The sequence below is a fragment of the Leptodactylus fuscus genome, chromosome 2 (assembly GCF_031893055.1).
Source record: "Leptodactylus fuscus isolate aLepFus1 chromosome 2, aLepFus1.hap2, whole genome shotgun sequence".
In the NCBI taxonomy this organism is placed as follows: Eukaryota; Metazoa; Chordata; class Amphibia; order Anura; family Leptodactylidae; genus Leptodactylus; species Leptodactylus fuscus.
Window position 1 is genome coordinate 205,417,971 of NC_134266.1, and position 22,066 is coordinate 205,440,036.

Consider the following 22,066-nt stretch of genomic DNA (forward strand, 5'->3'; position numbering starts at 1 on the left):
GGTGGTGAGGGGGAGGAGCACGGGGTCGTGGGTAAAGGCGGGGCAAGGGAAGTGGGAGGGGAGGCCGGGTGTCAGGGGGGGAAGGGGGAGCCAGGGTTTCACAGCAGGGGGAGAAAAGGGAGGCCGTGGTAGCGGCAGCTGCAAGGCAATAGGGGAGGGGCCATAGCCGCGCTGCAGGTGGGTCACACAAGGAGGGAGGGGGTCGCGGATGAAGTTGTGGGTATTGCTAAAATATATATATAAATTAACACTCTTTCAGCACTTTTTACCTGATTCTTTTTAAGGTCATTAACCACAGCTATGACGTTTCATTTGGTTGGTGGGCATCCCAGCAGACAAACCTTCATGATCGAAAAGTTTTTGTGCTTACTTAATAATGCAGGAAAACCTTCTGTACCAATCCCACAGAGGAGGGAAGAAAAACCAATTGTCCTTTGCCATAACCAGTTTCTTACATTTGGTTAACCAAAAATATAGAAAATGATGTTCTGGAAACAATTCTACCTGGATGGAAGAAACCCTGCTGAAATGATGAAGAGACACGGCTCGGGTGCACTGTGGTTTTATTGATGCAAACAAGAAAATCATAATCGCTTAAAAAAATCAATTATTAAACTAATGACTGATGGCAAAATTCTGTTGCTACTCGCATCTGAAGACCCCAAGTCTTGTTCACAATAAGAATATTAATACCACAGTGCAAGGCAATTCTTTAGAAAAATATGCCACTTCCGCAAAAACAGCAGCAGTATTCCTTTCTTCTGCGAGAACCTCATGGTGGATCTGGTTGATACAAACAATCATTAGATGAGATAACACAACTTGAAATGGCAAAAAACACAATAAACTGCCAGAGTACAAAACAGCCAAAATCCATTGGCAACGCTAGTATTATGCCGGACCATCAGATTATTCTCATACAGAACAGCCTAGATTAAGGACTTTTGATAACTGAGACTGGAATATGACAAAGGGAGATAAACTAATTCCTGTGATATACAATGCAATAACAGTAAAGCAAAAAGAGAGGGGGATCTCACCATTATATGATACAAATGTGCAGCTTTATTCCATTTATACAACCAGCAGGCATAGGGAGGTGCCAGCAGCTTTCAGGTGACGACGGTTTCGCGCACTGGTACGTTTTGTCCCGGTAGCATGGCCAGACTAAGTGCATCAGTGTGCAAAAAAGCTATCGCCGGAAAGCTGCTGGCACCGCTCTCTATTTTACCACAGTGGAATAAAGCAGGAAGTTTTTATCATATTATCATGAGTGGCCAAACCCTTTTTGCACTATTGGCTGTCTTTATAAAAGGTTGAGCACCACCGAGATGAAGAAGGTCTCTCTATGTGCTGCAAAAGTGACATACGAATTTAGGATTGTTGTCTGTGCCGTCTTACTTTTTCTTGGACGACTATTCTGTGATATATAGATTGACAAGATTTGGAATAAGATTTCTGAGCAAGAAGCGGAATGCTACGCTAGACAGAGAGATTCCTGCTTGTCCCATGCACACACAGTGGCTGACAGCTTCCCTTGCATCAGTGTGTCTAAATAGAAGTTTATTAAATCAGCCTGTCTGGGCAGGATAAACAGTTTGGGTTGAAGGAAAAAATAACAGCTTTAGGCTAAGCCAGACATTGCAGAAACATGGCGTCTCTGGCTGATTGAGAAACACAGTGGGGGAAAAAAGCAAGTGTTTTCAAATTTCACGTGTGAAATGCAGATAAAATGTTTTCCTCATAGACTTACCCATACCAAATGAAAAATGCTACGGAACAGCAGTGAGAAAAAAACACATGAATTTCTTTCTTTCTGCTGTATTCCTATTGCTTTCACTACGTGTGGTCTTAGCCTTAAAGGGCACTAGATAAATATATTTTAGTTTCTCTATATTCTCTTTTTTTACAATCGTAAATTGTATTAGAGGATACAAATATTAAGACAATGAGTTTCTACTGCAGTGTATTAAGCTCTTTACCTTAAAAGTCAGTTCCGTGCTCTGGGTGGTTGATAAAACTGCTGAGTTGGTCTAGTAGATCTCCTTGGTTGTCCGTCACCTCCTCTGCGGAAATCAAGTGAATCTCCATATTCCCCCTCTTCTTCCTACAATACATAGAAAACTATTAATTCTTTCAGTATATATTCACACTAATTATAATATTAGTAACCATAACAGACATGTACTTGCATTTTTTTTTTATACTAAACCAATAGCAAGTACAGGACATCTCGTGTAACATTGGTTACTGCACTCCTGTGGTCGCTGGATGTTTTCATTCTTAGAAAGCATACTTATGATCATACGTTTTTTACATATTAGTAATACACATGAACACAGAAAAGTTTGTGATAAATGTCTCCAAAAGGGGAAAAGTTTTGGAATTATGGAAAAATCACAAGATCAATAGGACATCTTACGTAGTTGGAATGGTTGACATATGAAGTTCAGCCAGGGGATGAGAAACATCATAACCATCTACCGTATGCTTTCCCATAACTACGAAAGCTACTTTGCTCTAAAAAGGCATTTTGTTTTCCACTGTCCTTTTACAACAAGAATAAACAACAGTAGTACAAAAGAGTAATAAGCAAAGAAAAACACATATCCGACCATGACCGACCATGACCCAACATGACCAACGCCTTCAAAGGTTAGCCTGTAGAAGCACCTTACAATTACAGGCACAGCAAATGCAAAATATTTTGCGGAATATGACAAGACAAAAGAATAAGGCCTAAAAAGATATTTAAGCCGGGTTCACAAAGGGATTTTTGGTCATGGTTGGAGGTACACATTTTTCTGGCAGTGCTCCCTTTGGCTGTAAAGAATTGACTGGAGGGTTGGTGGGGGAAAGTAATGGAAGATGGTGATGAGTGGGATTAACGCAAAACAATAAGCCATGTGGATGAAGGAACCATGGGGGTGGAGGTATACAAGTCTAGGGTCATACAGCTACTTTCACTGTGTTGTAAGTCACAATGTGACTCAATTTACTGATGTTAGTGACTGAATTGCAGGGTGACATGGCGATCTTTGATCATGTGATAGATAGGTGTCATGGCTAAAGATGCCAAGAAGTCCTGGCCTATTTGAGTATGGTGAGCCTCATGATGGGTGGGGGTTGTAGTGGAGGAACAGTAAGCCTGAATGTTATTACTGAGGAAGGAGGTGGGGGTATGGTCAGTCTGGATCTGAGCAATAACCATTTTATTCAAGTCTTTGAATAGTTTTCAAGTCGTATGTTTTGAGCTGTTGACTGCTTGCTGCAAAGAGAAGGAAACCAAATGAGAAGAGAGATGTGGACAACTGGAATTATAATTCATTACAAATGTATTTGAACTTGGGGACGGAAAGTTCTTCTGGGCTCATTTTTCAGTTTAGGTAGCCAATTTTATGGAAATATTCTGAAACCTTCAGAAGAACAGATTAAACATTAAGGATGGATCTGTTCTATGAGAGACAACAGGGGTATCAAAGGGACATCGCTCATTATGGGGTATGACAGGTAGCTGCCATTTTCTTAATGACATTTGCCAGACAAAAAGTTGGGCTTGCAGTACATGTCAGTCTGCAATTGTAGACCGACTCTGCACCACAGGCTCAAAATGCAGATCTGGACATAGCAGAAGAACGATCTAGAAAAATACAGAAGACAATCTGTGAAATCCTTGCACAAGGAATAAAATTACAAGTCAGCTCTGCCCCTCATGTATTCTTATTTTTAAAGGACCTCAAACCTGAACTTTTTTTTTTTTTTATCAATTCACAAATCTTCCATCAAGTATAACACATTTAGAACAATGAAGGGGATTGTCAAGTCACAAATGTCATAATTAACAATGCAATTAACGAAAGATAACTTTTCCATACGACTATTATTACATAAGTCAAAATAAAGTGCCCTGGGGGCAACACGGTGGCTCAGTGGTTAGCACTGAGGACTTCAGCCTTGCAGTGCTGGAGTCCTGGGTTCAAATCCTGCCAAGGACAACATCTGCAAGGAGTTTGTATGTTCTCCCCGTGTTTGTGTGGATTTCCTCTCATACTCCAAAGACGTACTGATAGGGAAAAATGTAGATTGTGAACCCCTATATGTGCACTGAACAGAACATGTCCACTTGGAGACTAGAAGGTATTAATAATAATATTAGATTTCTGTTGGTGTTGTAAACTTAGTCTTCTTGGATTAATATCTCATATGCCATTAACGTGTTAAAGAACAATCAAATTGGAAAGACAGACCAATATAAAACAGCTTTGCTTTAAGGTTTTTTGTTTTTTTTTAAGCATCCAAGTTTAGTATGTGCAACACATGAATAAAATTACAATTCTATGCTTCAACATTTCAATTCGAGTAACTAATCCTTCACAAGCCACTCTTGTCAGCAGCGGAGTGTCTAATGCACTGAATGCTACATTAAATCCTACAACACAACCACTAAACATTACTGTGCTTTTATGTATTCTATGGTAAACCGATAAACTTTGCAGAAAGGAAGACCATGGCATGCTTTTTTCAGCCATGTTGACCTCTGAAATGCCTCCTTTTTAAGATCACGTGTACATGTGGACATTTTTATGTGAGAATAATAGATATAGTGATAATGTGCAGAGACACAAATGCCAATAAAAAGAGGGAACCAAGTTCAATGTGCTGGGTTCATTTCAGAGTACAGTAGCGTAATATATGAATGCAGACATAATCAGGTCAGACAGCGCAGTATCACAGTCAATCTGGACAAATCTAACAACCAGCAGAAAAGCCAATCTCTAGAGTCCAGTCATCACATAATCTACTCTACTTTGACTTGGGTGAGATAGCATCAGGGAAAAAGCTGGAAGGAAAAGTCTAAAATAGCCCTTATGTCTCTATGTACTAACAAATCTAGATATACTGCAGATACAAAAAGAAGAATTATTCTATAGCCTGTATTTGGCCTCTTGTAAGTTTCATACAGCATTATAGCCTATTACTAGGAGAACCATGCCATCCCCTTACTTGGCTGTGCATGAAGTACATATGAAACATGATAAAAACTGGGGGTAACACGGTGGCTCAGCGGTTAGAACTGCAGCCTTGCAGCGCTGGAGTCCTAGGTTCAAAATCCCACCAGGAACAACATCTGCAAGGAGTTTGTATGTTCTCCCCGTGTTTGCATGGATTTCCTCCTATTCTACAAAGACATACTGATAGGAGAGAAAAAAAAAATTTACATTGTGAACCCTATATGGAGCTCACAATCTACATTTAAAAAAATAAAAATAAAAAATCATGATAAAAACCATGTATTTCCTCTGTAAACACCTAGCAACCAAAAAGCTCACTATAAAACTGCACAGCATGCCAGTGGTTCTGCACAGATATTTTTTTCAGCCTCATCTGAATGGCGCACTGTTGTGTTGTACATTGTTGTAATACAATTGTTGGCAAATATGCAATGTCTGACTTCATCTGTTGCAAGGATGATGGAGTAAAATAGTGCTGCGAACTGTACAGTATCATACATCCTATATGGATACACCATTACCTCACAGGCAGTCTTAATTTATTAATGGGGCTCCATTCAAAAATTTCAGAAATGCTTCCCCACATAATTTAACATCCCATCATGTTGTCCACACAAGATAGTGTCCCCTAAAGTAACCCCCATATAATGCCCCTTCCTGCCACAGAAGACATCATCCGAAGCCTGAGTGGTAGAGCACAACGTTTCGTGTTCCACCACTGTATTCAGCTTTATCTACATCCTAGGAATGCAGAACGAGTTGAAATTGCTACCTGCTGCCCAGAACAGTGGGTCAGCATCCAAAAGGCAAGACTGTCCCGCTTGATTCAGGTCGGGTAACATAAGGCCCAATGCAAATGCACTGTTTGGCAGTATGTTTATTTAGCACTTAGCATTTTAGGAACTTTTATAACATTCTCTCATATACTCCAATAACTTCCACTATTCAAGGCAGGTAAGCAAATACTGAATTTGGCAAATTCAATTTTTAAAATTTTCTCCATGACAATTCTGCAAATGACAGTAATATTTTTGTACACCTGTAACTCCAATATTCATTTATTTTTACAGAACTTTTTAATTTTCTTTTTGCTATTCTTTAAGGAACTGCCGTATAAGACCCCTTGCACACGAGTGTGTGCTAGTTCAGTGTGCTATCCAGGTTTTTCCCAAGTAGTACGTTGACCTATTCATTTCTGACAGCCCGTGCACATGACCACGTATTACAGAATTACACGTGCGGGCCGACAATCCGGGCTACAAAATTCAGGAGCCGACTTATTCCTGTCTGGGTTTGACGCTGTGCTTCTCCAACCCTTATTCATTGAATGAATGGGATCGTGAAAGCATGTCTGGTCCAAGCTGTTCAATCAAGGGGCCTAAAAGTTGCCTGATATATGTCTCCTAGACTTTAAATGTATAATAGTTTATTTACAGCCTTATCTAGCTAAATCTCCATCACAGAATCGATTATAAATTACAGACAATGGGACTCCGTTTGTGTCTGTTATTAAAAACATCCAGAGATTCATTTACTTCTGTCTTTCTGTTCCTGTAATGGAACAGAACATTGTAGGCCATGCACTATTGCAAATGTAGCCTAAAAATGTTATGTGCTTGCTTTTATAAAAAGTAAATTTAACAATGCAGTTTCGTTTTTGAGCAACAGTTAAATACAATACAAGTGGCTTCTTTCAGTAATGTGCACACCTAATAGAAAATACCATTACATAGAAGTGCTGCTAATAAAATCCTAATGCAGTCTTCTGCAAGAATTACTAAACGTCAGTTATCTACCTAACACTGCACAGTTATCATTGGTAACAAAACCCTACCTGTAATGAACATCAGACTGCCAACTTAAAGGGATTGTCCAGGATAAACTGATAATTACCCCCTAAACTAAACTCTCTCCCCCCACCTAACTTCTAATTTACTTCAATTAATCATCCGGTGACGTTCCGTTTCACTACTTCCAAAACAGAACGTCACCATCACTCTTCCCCCTCCCCTATTCCCTGCAATACTTACCAAGCCTTCATGGGTCCGGGGGAATGGGTCCTCCCCCTCTTCTAGAAATGGGTGGAATAGCTTAGCCAGGGAGATGGGGAGAATGGGAGGGGCTAGTAATGGGCGGGATAGCTAGGCTAAATAACTGCTAAAGCTATATGGGTGTATTTATTAACCCATCACTAGCACTAACAGACCTTTATACACTCACCGGCCACTTTATTAGGTACACCATGCTAGTAACGGGTTGGACCCCCTTTTGCCTTCAGAACTGCCTCAATTCTTCGTGGCATAGATACAACAAGGTGCTGGAAGCATTCCTCAGAGATTTTGGTCCATATTGACATGATGACATCACACAGTTGCCGCAGATTTGTCGGCTGCACATCCATGATGCGAATCTCCCGTTCCACCACATCCCAAAGATGCTCTATTGGATTGAGATCTGGTGACTGTGGAGGCCATTGGAGTACAGTGAACTCATTGTCATGTTCAAGAAACCAGTCTGAGATGATTCCAGCTTTATGACATGGCGCATTATCCTGCTGAAAGTAGCCATCAGATGTTGGGTACATTGTGGTCATAAAGGGATGGACATGGTCAGCAACAATACTCAGGTAGGCTTTGGCGTTGCAACGATGCTCAATTGGTACCAAGGGGCCCAAAGAGTGCCAAGAAAATATTCCCCACACCATGACACCACCACCACCAGCCTGAACCGTTGATACAAGGCAGGATGGATCCATGCTTTCATGTTGTTGACGCCAAATTCTGACCCTACCATCCGAATGTCGCAGCAGAAATCGAGACTCATCAGACCAGGCAACGTTTTTCCAATCTTCAATTGTCCAATTTCGATGAGCTTGTGCAAATTGTAGCCTCAGTTTCCTGTTCTTAGCTGAAAGGAGTGGCACCCGGTGTGGTCTTCTGCTGCTGTAGCCCATCTGCCTCAAAGTTCGACGTACTGTGAGTTCAGAGATGCTCTTCTGGCTACCTTGGTTGTAACGGGTGGCTATTTGAGTCACTGTTGCCTTTCTATCAGCTCGAACCAGTCTGGCCATTCTCCTCTGACCTCTGGCATCAACAACGCATTTCCGCCCACAGAACTGCCGCTCACTGGATGTTTTTTCTTTTTCGGACCATTCTCTGTAAACCCTAGAGATGGTTGTGCGTGAAAATCCCAGTAGATCAGCAGTTTCTGAAATACTCAGACCAGCCCTTCTGGCACCAACAACCATGCCACGTTCAAAGGCACTCACATCACCTTTCTTCCCCATACTGATGCTCGGTTTGAACTGCAGGAGATTGTCTTGACCATGTCTACATGCCTAAATGCACTGAGTTGCCGCCATGTGATTGGCTGATTAGAAATTAAGTGTTAACGAGCAGTTGGACAGGTGTACCTAATAAAGTGGCCGATGAGTGTATAACACATATATATATATATATATATATATATATATATATATATATATACTGTATATACTCGAGTATAAGCCGACCTGAATATAAGCCGACCCCCCTAATTTTACCACAAAAAACTGGGAAAACTTATTGACTCGAGTATAAGCCGAGGGGGGGGGGGGGTTTATGCAGCAGCTACTGGAAAATTTCAAAAATTAAAATGGTGGGAGTTTTTGGGTGCAGTAGTTGCTGGGTGCTGGGAAAGGGGAGGGGCTGTTTTGGTTGTCCGTCTGCCCTTTCCCTGAGCTTGAGGACTGGGTTTTGTCTCCCCCCCCCCCCCCACTTGGAATTCAACCTGGCCGAATATAGGGAAACTGCAGTGCTCCTATTAACCCCCTCCCAATGGAACAGGAGCACTGCAGATACCCTATATTCAGTAGACCGGGCACTCTCAGACACAGGGATACCTAATGTGTATGTGTTACACAGTGATTTTCTACTTTTGTATGTATTCTAGGGAAAGGAGGGATTTAGAACTTTTGGTTTTTTTTTTTTTTAAATCTTTTTTTTTTTCCTTTTGCACTATTTTATGGAAGATTCTATACATTAATATTGCGGCTGGTCATAGACCCCCCCCCTCCTAAAAAAAAAATAATTTTTTTTTTTTTTTTGCTGACTCGAGTATAAGCCGAGGGGGGCTTTTTCAGCACAAAAACTGGGCTGAAAAATTCGGCTTATACTCGAGTATATACGGTGTATATATATATATATATATATATATATATATATATATATATATATATAAAACATTTTCTGCCTGGAAAACCCCTTTAATCTCAAAGAATATAATAGTCACTCCCTCATCTTTTCAGGGGAATTGGAGCTCTCTTTTAGCTAGAGCAGACAGTAAACATCTCAGGCTTTAAAGGACTACTTGCATTTGGGTATTACGTGGACAGGCCACTGATTCCTCTGTGTAAGGCTGTATTTCCCCTGTAGTGGCACTACCGGAGAACTAAACACTGGCTGGTAAGTTTCTCTATAGACAGCAGTTCAGCAGTCAACGCTATGACCCTTGTGTCAGAGACCTTGTTATAAAAGTTTAATAATTTTTTGAAAATATAAATTAAAAATTTTGCAGCTTAAAATATTTTCTCTAATAATCTAATAAAAAGTGATTACTCATTAGACTATAACGGAGTCTCTGCACTAAACATGCAGAAAGAAAAGTCCTACTTGCAGGTCTTTTCTCTCTGCATTTTTATAAGTGGATTTGGAAATGGAAAGCCCGAACGGAATCCAGGCGCAGATGTGAACTTAGTCTTATCTGCTCATGTATGTAGTGATCCTGCCTGATAGCCTGGCAAAGTAATAAAATCATGGCAGGGTTTCTAACAAGTGGTACACCACAGAGATTTCCTGCATTCATGGTCGTATCTATTAACAACACAGACAACAGACGGTTACCACTGTCTGAGAAGATCTTTAAAATTCAGCTAAATTTTTCATCATTCATATATGCAAAACTGATTAACATTCAACTGTCTAAAAAACTAAATATGGTTATGAGAAAACCCCTTAAGTTTTCACAACCTCTTCAATGCAGATTTATACTTAGCTTATTCTAAGCCTTTGTTGTATGAGTGTTGATTATTAGAATTATGGCATGAAGAATATTCTGCTTTTAGTCACAAAGCCATTTTTCTAAAATTATACTCACTAATTACAGCAGTATGGGAAGAATATGCAAATCTGACTTGCATGATGTAATTAGGAAGTCAGTGCCTCAGGCATGCACACCAATAGAGGGCGCTGACTGAGAATGTGCAAGTCTATCTTCCATGATTTAATTAGGAAGACAGAGCATCAGTCAAGCAAACCAATAGAGGGCACTCCCTTTAACATCATGCCGACCTTCTCAGAGGCCTTTGTTTGCAAAGATGTTGGGATTTTACCAGGTAGTCTCTCAGCCAAGGACAGCTGTTTCGATGTTATTGCATCTCGTCAGCTTGGAGCAGAGAGGCCTGACCTGGCAGAGGTGAGAGGCTTAGACAGGGTTGGGGGGATATCGTCACTCCATAGGGAGAAACCACCATTCAAGTGTGTAGAGTCTTATTAAGCCATGAGAGCTCCACTGTGTAAAGGAACATGGGAAGAATATGCAAATCTGACTTCCATGATGTAATTAGGAAGCCAGTGCCTTTGCACAGTGGAGCGCTCATGGAGCCCCATGGAGTGACAAAATCCCCCCAACCCCAATTACAGCAGTATAATTACTCTTCAAGTCTAGTCTATTTGTTGTGTCTGCATATATACAGACTAAAGAAAAATAACATTTTTGACATATTCCAATTTTTCGAAATCCATTTAGCTATGAATTAACTTATTTTCAGTTGTGAAAGGATGAAATAGAACGGATGTCTGGATGATACAATGAAATCTCACAGGGTTATTTAGATCACAATTCATTTAGATCACAATTCATTATTTAAGTGAATGGAAAGACAGATTTTTCTGTCACTCACCGGCCACTTTATTAGGTACACCTGTCCAACTGCTCGTTAACACTTAATTTCTAATCAGCCAATCACATGGCGGCAACTCAGTGCATTTAGGCATGTAGACATGGTCAAGACAATCTCCTGCAGTTCAAACCGAGCATCAGTATGGGGAAGAAAGGTGATTTGAGTGCCTTTGAACGTGGCATGGTTGTTGGTGCCAGAAGGGCTGGTCTGAGTATTTCAGAAACTGCTGATCTACTGGGATTTTCACGCACAACCATCTCTAGGGTTTACAGAGAATGGTCCGAAAAAGAAAAAACATCCAGTGAGCGGCAGTTCTGTGGGCGGAAATGCGTTGTTGATGTCAGAGGTCAGAGGAGAATGGCCAGACTGGTTCGAGCTGATAGAAAGGCAACAGTGACTCAAATAGCCACCCGTTACAACCAAGGTAGCCAGAAGAGCATCTCTGAACGCACAGTACGTCGAACTTTGAGGCAGATGGGCTACAGCAGCAGAAGACCACACCGGGTGCCACTCCTTTCAGCTAAGAACAGGAAACTGAGGCTACAATTTGCACAAGCTCATCGAAATTGGACAATTGAAGATTGGAAAAACGTTGCCTGGTCTGATGAGTCTCGATTTCTGCTGCGACATTCGGATGATAGGGTCAGAATTTGGCGTCAACAACATGAAAGCATGGATCCATCCTGCCTTGTATCAACGGTTCAGGCTGGTGGTGGTGGTGGTGGTGTCATGGTGTGGGAAATATTTTCTTGGCACTCTTTGGGCCCCTTGGTACCAATTGAGCATCGTTGCAACGCCAAAGCCTACCTGAGTATTGTTGCTGACCATGTCCATCCCTTTATGACCACAATGTACCCAACATCTGATGGCTACTTTCAGCAGGATAATGCGCCATGTCATAAAGCTGGAATCATCTCAGACTGGTTTCTTGAACATGACAATGAGTTCACTGTACTCCAATGGCCTCAACAGTCACCAGATCTCAATCCAATAGAGCATCTTTGGGATGTGGTGGAACGGGAGATTCGCATCATGGATGTGCAGCCGACAAATCTGCGGCAACTGTGTGATGCCATCATGTCAATATGGACCAAAATCTCTGAGGAATGCTTCCAGCACCTTGTTGTATCTATGCCACGAAGAATTGAGGCAGTTCTGAAGGCAAAAGGGGGTCCAACCCGTTACTAGCATGGTGTACCTAATAAAGTGGCCGGTGAGTGTATATACACACATACATACACACACACGCATATGGGAAAAATAGTAGTATTTATATCTATATATTTTTTTTATTATTAGAGATTGTTATATTACAGTTTGAGTTATCCTCAAGGGTGGAATTACAATGTAAGGTAAAAGCTATGCAATATCTGAACATCAGCTCAGGAAAGATGGTTGTCCCCATTGTATACATGATAAATTCCCTTTAAAATTTCTAACAAGCAACATGATTTTCTATCTTTAGTGAACAATTTGTCTCATCATTGTGAAAACCTGGAAGATAAATGCTGATTGGGACTGTATGGATCCCAAATGACAACAGTTATACATAAATTACACAGAAAAAAAAAATAATAGTTCAGTTTTTTTTCTCATAATATTACACATTGTACATTAAATTATACCATTCATTCCTTCATATGTATCTTCAAAGAGAGAAAATACCAACAACATTCAAGGGAAAAAATTGAGTACAAATAATCCAAAGTAAAATCATTTTAGATTTTCATCCTCCAATAATTCAGGGAATTCTTAGAATTTGTCACTTTTGCAGTATAATTAGAAATTGCACCAGTATGTGGTTTACGTAATTTAAGGCAAATAGAAAGGTGGATAGAGGACAACCTTGTCAGGTCCCAGGGAACTGCCCTAATTTTTGTGGATAGGGAAGTATATACCAGTTGAACCGATGTCAGGAATTATCGTCCAAAACCCATGACCCTCAGGATCACTCCAAAAGTATCTTCACTGGGTGCCCGTCACAACCTTTGGCAGCTTCAAGCAAGAAGACGTTCGTGCTGCCCCTTCTCTTCTCGCTCAATTGCATGTTCAAAAACAAGTGTTGCAAATTGACTGTCATTGACTATTCTGGCATAGATTCCATTTGGTCTTGGTGTATCGGGGAAGTATTCCACCCCAACACTACTGTTGCCTATGGACAACAATAAGATGTATTAATATGAACCCTTACCCTAGTTTTGGAAATACTACTGCTATTACCTCTCACATAGATTGTGAAAATTTGCCCTACTTTGTGGCTGCTTCAATAACTGTAAGCAGTTTGGGCAATAGAAAATACTGATACCTTTGAAAAAATGCCAACAGTATCCAGAGGCATTCATATTTGGGAACATATTGAACGCATCCTCCACTACTGCCAATGTAATGAGCTTGTTTAAATCTGCCCATTAAGCATCTGTCAAACTGGGTATATACTGTAGATCCCAAGGCTAGTGCCCCTAAATGGCAGCCTTATCCTCATGAGGCCGAGAGCATGCAAGACATTAAGGATATTGGGGTTATCATAAACCAGAGAACGGTTATGTGGAAGAATTCAGTGTGTGCCTTAATCTTCAGCGCCAACAAGAGGCCTGTGCCTTCTACTGCCTCAAAATATCTCTTAGGGGAGTACCCCTGAAACGCAGTCCATCTGACTGCCAGATTTACTGGCTTGAACTTCGTGCTGGGAGCGGGGCTCCTAGCATCCTAGTTATCTACGATACTAGGGGTTCTGGCCTCCCAGCGACATACCGTCCTGTACTATAAATGATACTGGACAGTATGTTGCTGGGAGGCAGACTCCTGGCATCGTAGTTAACTATTCTGCTAGGATTCCCGCTCCCAGTATGAAGTTCAAGCTAGTAAATCTGGCTGATACTCGGACTGTGTTTCATGAGTGAAACAGTCGTGTACTGCCCCCCTAATTCTCAGCTGCTTGCTGCATAAAATATTTAAGATGTGACTCAACCCCAGTCTACTCAGACAGGTTCGCGTTTGTAGGTGTCTCTATATAATGTGTCTCCATATATGTCAGTCTTTGTTCAAAAGAGAGTCTCAAATCCCTTGTTCTAGATTTATGATAACAAACACCTTATTGGAAAATCCTCCTAATATATACTTTAAGGGCGTATCTAACTTTAGCATCTAGAAATCTCGGAAATTCCGACCGGGGGGCCACACTGCAGCCTTGCAGTGCTGGGTCCTGGTGTTCAAATCCCGCCAAGTGCAAAAAACCATCTGCAAGGAGTTTGTATGTTCTCCCCGTGTTTGCATGGATTTCCATCCCATATTCCAAAAAAGACATACTGATAGGGAAAAAATGAACATTGTGAGCTCTGTGTGGGGCTCACAATCTACATTTTAAAAACAAACAAACAAAAAAATTCCGACCGGATTATCTTCAACCTAGAGTACTTGGAGCTAGTGGTTAAGTCATCTAAAAGGTTCCTCTTACAACATTAAACCCATTTTTAGTTGAGCATTGTCAGAGCTACTTCTTGGTAACTATTCCAAGCGGAACACCCTTGAGTTGCCTATAGCAAAATCAATATGACGACTGCTCGACAGATCACACAACCATACCCCCAAATACAGAAAACATGCCTGTGCTCATACTCTCATGAGTTGCCATCCAACTATTAAAGTTGAGGGTGTAAATAATTATTGAAATCTCCAAAGGTTAGAATTGGGGCATCTGGGGAGGAATCCATAAATGTTGACACTTTTGATAAGCCCTCTCCTATGTAAGGGGACATGGTTACAATGTATCCCATGGATCCCACAATAGAAATATATAAAGCTCCTGTCCAGATCTATAGAGGACCGATATTGAAATGGAATATTTAATCAGTATTGTCATTCCTCAGGAAAACGTAGAATAAATAGAGTGAAATGCCTTTGCTAACGCCAAGCTCAGGAGTGAGACATGTCTGCAACAGACATCATACCGCAGCATATAAATACCACACATCATTTGTAGGCATCCCTGAGTACCTTTATATTCCATGCCACCACTAATGCCACCACCACATTAACTGTAGCCATGGTGAGACTGAGATAGTCTTTTGGTACTTTGTTGAGATTACCATTGGGAACCTTCCTTTTCTCCTCCTACCTGATGTAACAGCTTGTTGCTGTCTCAAACAACCAACATACGCACACATGAACAAAAACAGAAATAACATTTCTCTCCATGTGCCTGTGCCTAGGCCATAACTCCAGTCATCTCCATCTCTTGCTGGGAATTTGTTTTTCCAAACATAGTGACTGCGTAGATGGTCAGTAAGCTTGTAAGAAGAGATGTCAAAGAAATATCCAAAAGACATATGGCAGGAGTTGCCGGATCTTTAGTGGGAACTTAACATTGTATGTCTGTGCCCATGCTAGGCCACACTCCTTAATTTGTATACAGAAAAAAAAAAGGGATATACCTGTGTAACAGAGGCCGAAACACAATGGCAAAACACTGTTTGATTCAGGTGACTCTAACCTATCTCTCTGCAGGGCTGGGATCACATGCTAGGTTCTGATAACAGACTTCATTTAAGTTACATCTGTATCACACTGAAGCAAGTTATCAGTGTCAAATTAAAATATGCAACATCTGTATCTGATAATCTGGTTATATTCAGCACACTAGTACTAGAACACAGCCAAATATTGTGAATTCACCACGACCTATATGCAGATATGATGCCATACATCACCCTCTGCTTTATTCACTGACTAACCCTTGCAGTATGGCAAAGGCATGTAAGAAGGGTACCTGAAAAAATCAAGGCATAGAGCAAACAATTATAGTCAATGGTCCAGGAAGAGTAGTGATGAGCACATTTTATTATCAATGGCTGCCCCGGTGTCACTGCATTCTTACAATGATTATAACTGATATAAGCAATTGAGCAAACAGCTATTAAAAGCAAGTACTCAACAGGGAACGGTTGACTTTCAATTTCACCTCCATTGTAATTTTACAGGAGTTCCCATGACTGACCAATGTACTGCACCCTGCTGATCAGACACATTTACAAATGTTTCAGAGTCAGGCGCTTCATGCAGCACTTCACTTTAACAAATTCCTGGTAGATAGTACGAATAAGTTATCTCATCACATTTCAGTGAATCTGTGTGGCTGAGATCCTGTAATTAATCCATGGGAAGAAAGCAAGGACAAGTGTCAGCAGGCCAATCCTCTTGGAAAGTGTGTGATTACAAAGTGCTATACTAATACATGGCAGGATATCACACCAACATTATTAAGCCAGTACCATCTAAGAAAAGGTTAGAAAGTGGGGTCAATTTGTGACAAGTGACACTTGGAAAAGTGGAGATTTCATCATAGTTTCCAAATAAACAGAAATATCCTTTCAAAACTGGAGAGTTAGTAAATTACATTTACATTACTTCAAAAGCCCTTTTTTTGTTACTTTCAACTCTAATAATTGAGATAATGGCCTGTCAATGTATTTGTCCTTGCTAAGCACAAATAAGTGTTTTTTTTTTTTTAATAGTTTTGTAATAAGTAATAGCACTAAAAAAACCCATAAATGAAAGTGTAAGTTATGACACGAAGCAGTAATGTATTTCCAGGGAGATAATATGTTGATATGAATAGTTATTTTGCTATGCTTAGCACTAGCCTTTTGATGCTTTATTCTGTGGTCACGATCAGTCAGTGGTCACGCGTGTTTCTGTTACCTTATAACCTTATTAGATTTAGCCAGAAATGTTCAGTGTAGATTGGGCACCACGTATGTGTGCTAGTACAAAAAGAATTAGGCTTGGTGGGTTACTTGTACACTGCTAAAATAGACCTATGGAGAAATAAAAGGCAAAAAGGGTCAACTTTACTAACAAAGTCACTCATCCCATCGAAACGACGCACCAGAAGAGCCACATATACTGAAACCTGTCAGTGGACAACAATAAAGATTACTAAAAAAAATATGAAAATCAATACTACATTTATTTCTGACAACTTTTGAAATGAAATGTTCATATTATCAAGTGAAAACAGACACATCTGGATATTTGCCATCTTTCCCTTGGTCATGCTTTATCCCATCTATAATTTGGAGTAATATGGGGTCATTACACTTAACGCTTCACTTGTGTTTTAGAAATAGGTGAGCAGAATATATTAGGGAATTATGTGCGCCCTTATAATGTACATGTAGCAGTTTAAATGACACTTACACAGGAGCTTCACCATCTCCACTTCTTTGCGTTCTTCAATTGGCACAGATGAACTGATTCTAGAGCAGATGGGATTTTTCTCTACCTCCTCCACCTTACAGCAGAAAGATTATTGGTTCAGCAGAACTGATGGCTTGGGAATGGTGGGGAGCTAGAGAAGAGATTTCAACTGCCCTAGAATCAGTGGAGAAGTAACTATTGAAGGAGGAAATGAACTGAAGATAGGGAAAATGATGAAAGGTCCTCCTTTAACCATTTTCCCTGCCATGTATGTCATACGCCCTGACAGGGAGACACTTCAGAAGCCAAGGATGCATGTAATAGGTCATTGCTGCTAATGCCAATATCTAAGGATCCATAAAGGGCTAGGGAAAAGCTCTCAAACCTGCAGATCCCTAAAAAAGGGGTTTTCTGTCAATCTAGAGTTACACCAAACACTTTACAACACATAGAAAACCATGATTAATTTTACACTGTCCATACCTGATATTTATAAAGTATGATACGCTAACCACTTCGCTGGCATGATAAAACATTTCTGACAAGCACAAAGTTCTGCCATTCACATAAGATATTTTCACCCATTGTCACCATAAATCTTCCCAGTTTTTGTGAGCTTTCAGATGGGCATAATAGCGGGGTTTTTAAAAAAATAAAAATACAAAATTTGAGCCCATAATACAGCCGAAAAACACCTGGACTTCCAGCGGGTCATCAAATATAGCATTATGGCTCTCTAAATGCGGCAATGATGAACCGCAGGAACTTCAGGAAGTTGCGTCTGTAATATATGAGAAGTAAATCATCCATATTATGACCCCAGAGTATAATAATAGCACTAAAATTAATCAAAGTGTTGAACCTCATGAATATTCGTTGAATTTCGTGGGGTTTGCCTGAAGTGGCATAAGGGGATCTTCTGTGTGGGGCCACTGTGAAGCATACTGTGCTTTATGGGGGCCACTGTGAAGCATATTCTGCTGTGTGTGGGCTATTGTGAAGCATATTGTGCTTTATGGGGGCCACTGTGAAGCATATTTTGCTGTATGGGGCCACTGTGAAGCATATTGTGCTGTGTGTGGGCCACTGTGAAGCATATTGTGCTGTGTGTGGGCCACTGTGAAGCATATTGTGCTGTGTGGAGGCCACTGTGAAGTATATTGTGCTGTGTGGGGGCCACTGTGAAGCATATTGTGCTGTGTGGGGGCCACTGTGAAGCATATTTTGCTGTATGGGGCCACTGTGAAGCATATTGTGCTGTGTGTGGGCCACTGTGAAGCATATTGTGCTGTGTGGAGGCCACTGTGAAGTATATTGTGCTGTGTGGGGGCCACTGTGAAGCATATTGTGCTGTGTGGGGGCCACTGTGAAGCATATTATGTTGTGTGGGGGCCACTGTGAAGCATATTTTGCTGTATGGGGGTCACTGTGAAGCATATTGTGCTGTGTGGGGCCACTGTGAAGCATATTGTGCTGTGTGTCGGGGCATGGTGCAGCAAATAGTGCTGTGTGGGGCCACTGTGAGCATATTACACTGTGTGGGGCCACTGTGGAAGATGATATACTTTATACACATCTTCCCGTGACATCACCCCTGCACTCATACAGAACACCAGTGACTGTCTCTCTGCTGTCTCTAATATCATGTCCTCGCTCTATCTGAAACTAAATCTCTCTAAGACTGAACTACTACTGTTTCCACCATCTAACAGATCTGTCCCTGATATATCCATTGCAGTCTCAGGCCTTACTATAACTCCTAGGCAGCATGCCCGCTGCCTTGGGGTCATATTTGACGCAGACCTTTCCTTCACCCCTCATATTGAATCACTCGCACGTTCATGTCACCTCCACCTCAAAAACATCTCCAGAATACGCCCTTTCCTTACCAGAGATACACTAAAGACACTTATTGTCTCTCTGATTCATTCTCGCCTTGACTACTGTAATTCCTTACTAATCGGTCTTCCCCTCACTAAACTCTCTCCTCTACAATCTATTCTGAATGCAGCGGCCAGGCTCATCTATCAGGCTAGACGCTACTGCGATGCCTCCGGTTTGTGCCAGTCACTACATTGGCTGCCTATTCATTATAGAATAAAATATAAAGTTATTACTCTCATCCACAAGGCTCTCCATAATGCCGCACCTCCCTACATTTCCTCCCTCATCTCTGTCTACCGCCCAACCCGTGCTCTCCGCTCACTCAATGACCTAACACTTACATCCTCTATTATCAGAACCTCCCATGCTCGTATACAAGACTTCTCCCGAGCTGCACCACTTCTCTGGAATGCTCTACCCCGGACAATCAGATTAACTCCCAACTTCTACAGTTTCAAACGCAAACTAAAGACGCATCTTTTCAGACAAGCCTATCACAATTCCTAATGCACAAAATTGTCTGAACACTGTATAAGCAATGCCGCCCCTGCTACCTCTTGTGTCACCCCCTCTACCTCATAGATTGTAAGCTCTTTTGAGAAGGGCCCTCAGTCCCATTGTGTGAAATGACGTTCTTTGTTATGTATGTCTGTATCTGAACCCTATAAATTGTACAGCGCTGCGGAATATGTTGGCGCTATATAAATAAAATGTATTATTATTATTACTTTGAGGGGGCTATGGTAAAGCATATTTCACTGTGTAGAGCCCTTCATTATTTACTTCACACCCCATCTACTTTATAGCACACATTTGATATCACAGGGTATAATTACTTTGCATGTTTACTATAAAACAGATGTGCGCAATGTAAACAGTGAAGAGGTAAGGGTGCTCGCAAAAGCCATATGGTACCTTCAAACAGGTGATCAGCAAGTGCCCTTGGTGTTAGACCCTCACTGATCTTTTAGACTGTTAGAACCCAGCAGATCAGATGTTTACCAGAACATGCAGCTCCCATTATTGCTAGCATGCTGGGCACTGCTCACTTGCCATATTCTTAAATGACTGCAGTTGTGGGGACTATAGTTGTATGGGACGTGTTGATGTTAACAATCTCAGGAGCCACACTGCTTGCTTGCCTCATAGTGCAGAGATGTGTTTAGGTGGTGCACATCACATTGTGGATGAGCATCATGGCATTGTTAATATCTGTAGCTACGTTGTGTCAGTACAGTGGATTTGCAGGGGTCCTTGCGGTGGGCCCCTAGAAACAATGCCACTCGTGGGCCTTAGGCATCCCAGTCTGACACTGAATACTAGGCAAGATTTCATCATTAAACAGCAAACTATGTTTTAGCAATATCATAAATAAATTCAGGAACAAACTATTATTAAGTATGGAACAGATCTATGAGCTGGACTTTGCAAAAGAAACAACTGGATACACATATACGAGTCTGACACAATCTCTCAACAGAAGTAGATGAGATGACTGTACATAGTACCTGCTAACAGGCATTTTTTAAGGCCTGCCTTTGAGTAGAAGGCAAGGGCTCCCAGAGAGTCCCATGTACCACCCATACATACAGTGGCATGCAAAAGTTTGAGCACCCCGGTCAAAATGACATTGTGAACAGTTAAGCAAGTTGAAGATGAAATGATCTTTAAAATGCAAAAAGTTAGAGATTAATCACACTTGTCTATAATATTAAGCAATATCAGTGTATTATGTTTGAATACAATTTTAGAGTGAAATAGGGAAATGAATGTCCTGCAAAAGTTTGGGAACCCTTGTAGATTTGTGTGCTCAGATAACTTTGGCCAAGTTCTCAGACCTTAATTAGCCAATTCGGGTTATAACGTGTTCACTATAATTGTTAGGAAGGGCCAAGTGATGCAAATTTTACAGCTTTATAAATACCCAGCCTCCTTGTGTGCCAAAAAACAGCAGCCATGGGTTTTTCTAAGGAGCAGCCTAGAACTCTGAAAATGAAAACGGTAGAGGTCTACAAAGCAGATGACTGAGGGTTTTACCATGGCCCTCACCTTCCCCTGATCTGAATACCATTCTGTGGCTAGATCTCAAAAGAGCAGTGCATACAAGACGACTCAGGAATCTCACAGAACTGGAAGACTTTTCCAAGGAAGAATGGATGAAAATCCTTCAAGCAAGAATTGAAAGACTCAAAAAGCTTCAAAAAGCATTTAGAAGCTGTTATACTTACCAAATGGGGTGCTACTAGGTACTAACCATACAGGGTGCCCAAACATTTGCATTGGGCCATCTTAATATGGTAACCATATGTGACTGCAACCCCAGCCATTCGCATCAGGCGCAATAGCAATGATCCTGCTGGTAAAACAGGTATTAGCAGCAACACTGGACAGCTATTACTGCCATGGCTGAGCCTTTCTGAAGTAGATGTGGTTAGGATGCCCCTAATACCTCAACAAGCCCCAGATATATAACCAGTATCATACCCACCCACCATCAAGTACTAACCCACCAACCATTATACAAGAGCAAATAAAGATGAACAAAAGAATATTAAAGAATGGTAGCAACTAGAATCAGCCATATTTGTGACATTCTACAACATGAACCGAATGAAAGTGAACTAGAAACAAAGAGAAGACTTCGAGAATATTACAAGCAGTTATTATTACTTTTGGCCAACAGGCCAACTACCACATAAAAGACAACATAATTATAAAAAATGTATAAACTTATTAGAAAGATTAGCTAATTCCCCCTGACGAAGCCACTTGCGTGGTGAAACGCGCGTCGGGGCGCGTTCTGATACATGATACACATACAGGTAATGTTCATTGCAGCCTATATACCTCTTTTATGTCTACAATATCAAGTGTAAATGTACTGTTTCTCTATTAAGAGTTACTAATGTCCTGTAATCTTCAAATATTCATATATAGGGAATGATACCCATTTTTATGGGGCTAAAAAACTTTTTTCATTGAATATTGTATTGACTAAAATGTAAAAGCATATTACCTCACAGAAGCCTATCACTAT

The 22,066-nt window shown here is 40.9% G+C and overlaps 1 protein-coding gene across 1 annotated transcript in view; it reads right to left on the reverse strand.

The window, feature by feature from the left end:
• Positions 1-541: 541 nt before the first annotated feature.
• Positions 542-22,066, reverse strand: part of TDRD3 (tudor domain containing 3) — a 224,731-nt gene continuing 203,206 nt past the window's right edge. Inside the window, exons 13-14 of the mRNA XM_075265433.1 lie at positions 1,983-2,107; positions 542-783 (exon numbers count right to left, since the gene is read on the reverse strand). Coding sequence (XP_075121534.1) covers positions 1,991-2,107 — 117 coding nt within the window. The 3' untranslated portion in view covers positions 542-783; positions 1,983-1,990. The remainder of the gene's footprint in view (positions 784-1,982; positions 2,108-22,066) is intronic.